This window comes from Elaeis guineensis, chromosome 3 (genome assembly GCF_000442705.2).
Source record: "Elaeis guineensis isolate ETL-2024a chromosome 3, EG11, whole genome shotgun sequence".
NCBI lineage: Eukaryota > Viridiplantae > Streptophyta > Magnoliopsida > Arecales > Arecaceae > Elaeis > Elaeis guineensis.
Window position 1 is genome coordinate 100690440 of NC_025995.2, and position 4610 is coordinate 100695049.

The 4610-nt window shown below is 40.8% G+C and overlaps 1 protein-coding gene across 1 annotated transcript; it reads right to left on the reverse strand.

Annotated features, from left to right (window-relative positions):
- Nucleotides 1–2474: 2474 nt before the first annotated feature.
- LOC105041424 (transcription factor bHLH94) lies at nt 2475–4334 on the reverse strand. The gene is made up of 3 exons (XM_010918397.3): nt 3822–4334; nt 3036–3458; nt 2475–2905 (listed from the first exon to the last, which is right to left on the reverse strand). Exons 1-3 carry the CDS (start codon nt 4275–4277, stop codon nt 2810–2812), a joined length of 975 nt encoding a protein of 324 aa, XP_010916699.1. The 5' UTR covers nt 4278–4334; the 3' UTR covers nt 2475–2809.
- Between the last annotated feature and the right edge of the window lie 276 nt (nt 4335–4610).

Genomic DNA, 4610 nt, shown 5'->3' on the forward strand with positions numbered 1-4610 from the left:
TAACCCACTACTAATTTATTTTTGTGATCTTAAAGTCTGCAAATTCTCACAGCCAAGAGCTCTTGTTCTAGAATCTATCTTAATGCTAAGGTGAAATTTCAGCACTGTGAATTTTTAGTCTTCGGTAGTTTTCTTCCCAGAAAATGAATTGTATAATATGTGATTAGTTTAGTCTAAGCCATTTGCACTACATGCAAATTCTTGTACGTTTTTAGCTGAAAATTCTTCTAAAAATTCCTTGAGAGTCTTGTGTATCATTCCTGCTAACTTTTTGATGGGCCCATCTGATTACTATATATTATGTCTTGGAGAAATTGTGGTTCGACACATACTTTGCCGAAGCAAGCATTTGTTTAGTTTCCTGGTGGTTTATACCTTGTCTTAGCTCTTGTTAGGTGATACCGGACGTCTACTATTTTTTTTTTTTTTTCACTAGTTCCTCTACCATTAACAAAAATGCCTTCTCGATAGCACCATTAAAGGATCAAACGATGACAAGTTCTTTTCACACTCCAAATTTGATTCCACCCTCTATGAGTTGGGGCTCCAATTTTAGCCAAGACTCCAGATGAGACTTTAGGGACCACTTTGGTAGAAAGGAATAAATATTGCGCTAAGGCTATTTAATCATGAAGATTCACCTGAACTTGATAAGAACCTATCCAAAAAAAAAAAAGGGATAAGACTCTTGATCAACAGTAAGTGAGCTGGGGACACAATGCAGAAAGCTTTATTCATCTAAGGGACACAAAATGTGGGAGACAAAAGGTTAAACGACCCTAAAGTTGCTTACATTTCACTTCTTCTAGGAAATTAAACATTGTCTTTTTATATTATAGCACACAAAAATGGAATTAGAGTCGCGTCAGTGCTCTTGTTATGCTCTTTATATATAAATGGATCAGGTTTGTTTGTGGAATCGATTAGCTGACAAGCAACTGTTCTGGCTTCTTTCTTGGGCAGGACTGCCATCCATATTCCCTATTATCCAATCCACGGCCCTTCTGTTAGGCTCTTTTGGTCTTTAGCGTTGTCAGAACGCATCCAATGGAAACACAATAGACTAACAGGTTACACCATGTGAGTGTCTGAAATGAGGACCTTTAGCCCAACATGGTCACAGTGACATCCATATGAAGGCAAATCAGTCATGAGATAGCTGTGGCCTGGTTATCCTTTCTTTATTCCTTTTTCTGTCGTCCTTTCTCCCTTACATTAGTACAAGGCAAACGTTTTATTGGAGTACTCTTCCTTACTTTATAAAATCACATGATAGGGATTGTCTTTAGGCCTTTTACCTTTTAATCATTGCTCTTGAGACCTTTGCAGAAAGACCCACATCATGAGGAATTCCCTGCTCACTAACAAAATGCCATGGAAACTTGTATATGTTACTCTATTTTCATGTTTTTCTTTTCCTTATTACAACTGTTGCTTTTTCTTCTTCACTTTTTCATATACCATGCATATCCAAGCCCTTTGGTATCAAACACTGTTGCACCGCTCTGACTCTTACTATTCATTCCTAATTATCGACATGCAAAAAGGTCGTTTCAGCCCTAAAGTAATTCATGGCAGCTATGATTTCTCTACAGTCCTCATGAAACCCTCATCATCAAAAATACAAAAAAAAAAAAAAAATACACAGTCCTCATGAAACCACTGTGTTTATTCCTTACGGTATACACAAACTTTACTCCCATCATTTGCATGCTGCTAGAGCCACTGCCCTTTGCTCTGAAAGGAAGCCACCTAATTAAAGCTTAATTTAAGAACCTTCCAACTTCATTTCCTGATTGCTTCTAAAGTTTCTAAGGCACGCAACATTCGTCACTACCTACTTTCGAAATATATTAATCACCTCTAGCATAAGCGAATTCATGCCTCTTGTTTTTATTCACGTGTAGGGACAGCGACCATTAGAGTAGCTTTTCATTTTTCTTTCTTTAGTGTTAATTTATGGTGGTAGTTGATCCCAGGACCATTCCAAGCAGATAAAGTCAATTTAGTTGTTCTTTTTATCGGTTAAATTTTAACTCCAGGAAACTTTCTCCCTCTATAATGTGACCACTAAATTGGTTTTCTCTAATATGATTTGGTCTTTGATGTACTTGATCCAAAGACCAGTCAAATCAAATGAATTAACATAATAGACTTGAGGTAAAAAAAAAAAAAAACTATGATCAGTGGAAAATATCTCCCTATTATTAACCAAGGGTTTGAGATCAGTGCAGCATCCAAGGGGGATAGGTCTATGCAACCAATTAAGCTTGCTTTTCAGGCAGATATCAGGTGCTTCTTTAATAGGCGGTGTTCCAAAATGTTGCTTGTTATTCTACGACAAAAAATAAGATTGCTCGTTAATTGCCAAGCCAATGCAACATCTTTTCTTTTTGATGAGAAGAGTTAGGGAAAACCTAACCCATATAGTCTTGTACTACATGTAAGGGGTATAATATGCGTTGTGGGTTACAGAATTGAGGTGTTCGCTTCGGTGAGATACAGTCACAGATTTTTTGCAACATCTTATAACTTACATTATGTTTTCCTCAAGTATTCAAGTGAGGCAATAGCTCAGACCACTATTACAGATTTGAAAGCTACCTATTTAAGCTATTCATATCATTCTTTTAGTGTCCTAATTTTCCTTCAGCAAAGAACAGATGTCTGGGTCCACGCTAAATATGGAAAGTGATAACATAGCAAGCACACATCACACGGTCAAAACATTTGTTACACCAAAACCATTGGAAGCAATCAGATGACATGATTCCAGAAAAGATATGATTACAGTCAGATGGTGAGTTTTTCAGCTGAAATTAGCCTCCTCTTGGATCCTCCCTAGCATTTGATATACTGCAGTTGCAATATCATCCACTGAAGTGAATTGGCAATCATCTTCCACCTGCCAATCAGAAGAACATAATCTCTCAAATTCTCAATTCATAAAAACAAAGCAATACAGAATGGGACTGGAGGAATGTTTTTGAGATAAAAGGGGACTAAGAGGAATTGAATGCACACCACCATGATACCTTGAGACTGAAGGAGTACAGGACCAGCTGATCCACGGTGGTTACGTTGAGGTGCAGCGTGGTCAGGCGCATATTCTGCAACCCCATCACCATCTTGAGCAGCTGCTTCGGCCACCGCCTCGAGAGCACCTTAAGATTGGCATAGCTCTCAACCATTGTCACCTCGATGTCCGCCATGGCCGACCGGTTCTCAACTGCCATTTCATTAGCAATGTTGTGGTTGCTGCTGGTGTGGGTGGTGGTGCTGCCGCCAGAAGAGCATGATGAGTACTGGGGGAAGGCAAAGAAGTTGGCGAAGGGGTGCACTAGCCCGGTCGCATCGGATCGCTGCTTGAGCCTCTTCTGAACTTCCAGGGATTGGAGGAGCTGCTCAAGCTCCTTCACGTAGTTTATTGCACCCCCTATGATTGATGCTTGATCACCCTGTCCATTTAGACACACATACCACAATCCTTTTTTAGAAGATCACTTTCCTGCCACCCTCAGCAACACAAAAGTGATGGCAAAGTTCTGAAACGATCTGATGCTCTAGTACTATTATAATTATATTTTGCTATAACTAGAGTCGCATTAGAATCAACTAATATGACGATATAAATGTAGAGGAAGAACTTTATAGAAAATTTGATGCGTCAATTAGTGATAATCAAGTCTATTAGAAGCCTATTATAAGTTGCAGGACAAGATGAGTCTGAGAAGGATTTTTGGAACAAGGGGCACATAAAGAGGGCAAATTCCATCTTCTCATATGAGTGGTAGAAGACTTTGGAGGGAAAGGAGGCAAACCCTTTGAACATAAGAAGATGGCATGAGGGACCGGAGCACGGCGAGGTATTCGTTCATTTGCTTCCGGCGGTTGCGCTCGACGGCAATGTGGATCATCCTCTGGCTCTCCACCTCCTCCTTGTTCTTGACGCTCTTCGCCCGCCGTCTCTTCCTCCGGCCCGCCGCTGCTGCCCCCATGGCCTCCCCCTCCAATGCTATCCCCTCACAAGGCTCCGGCAACGAGGAATTCGCATCCCATTCCTCAAGGTTTTGCACCAAGGAGGAGGCAGGGGGGTCCCAACTCCCACCAACCTTACCAGTACCCAACTCACATTCTAACACCTCCCTCTTCTCCTCCTCCTCCTCACCAACCCTTCCGAAGTCGTAGCCCCATGCTTCCCCTCCCATGTTATAACACCACTCCTTGCAAGTATAACCAAAGAAGCCTTGAGGGAAAACCACAGCTTCTAATGCCATTCTTTTCTCTAACTCTCACAAACACAGACACAATCCCAACTCACCTTTCTCCACACGGGGAGGTAGAGGGGTTGGCTTTTAAAGGCCACATTGCCGCAAGGAAACAAAAACAACAGAAACTTGCCACGTGAATACAAGGGTGGAGGGAAGAAGGTATGTCTTTTTTTTTTGTGTTGAGAGAGAACAATGATAATATAAAAACAAGATTTTGGAGGTTGGAGTCTATCGTTTGATATGGTAATTAAATGTGGGTTGTCATCAAGCCCCAGAGAGACAGGGTGATGTTTTGAAATCAAAAGGTCGGCTAAGGAAATAAACAGGAACAGACTTTGA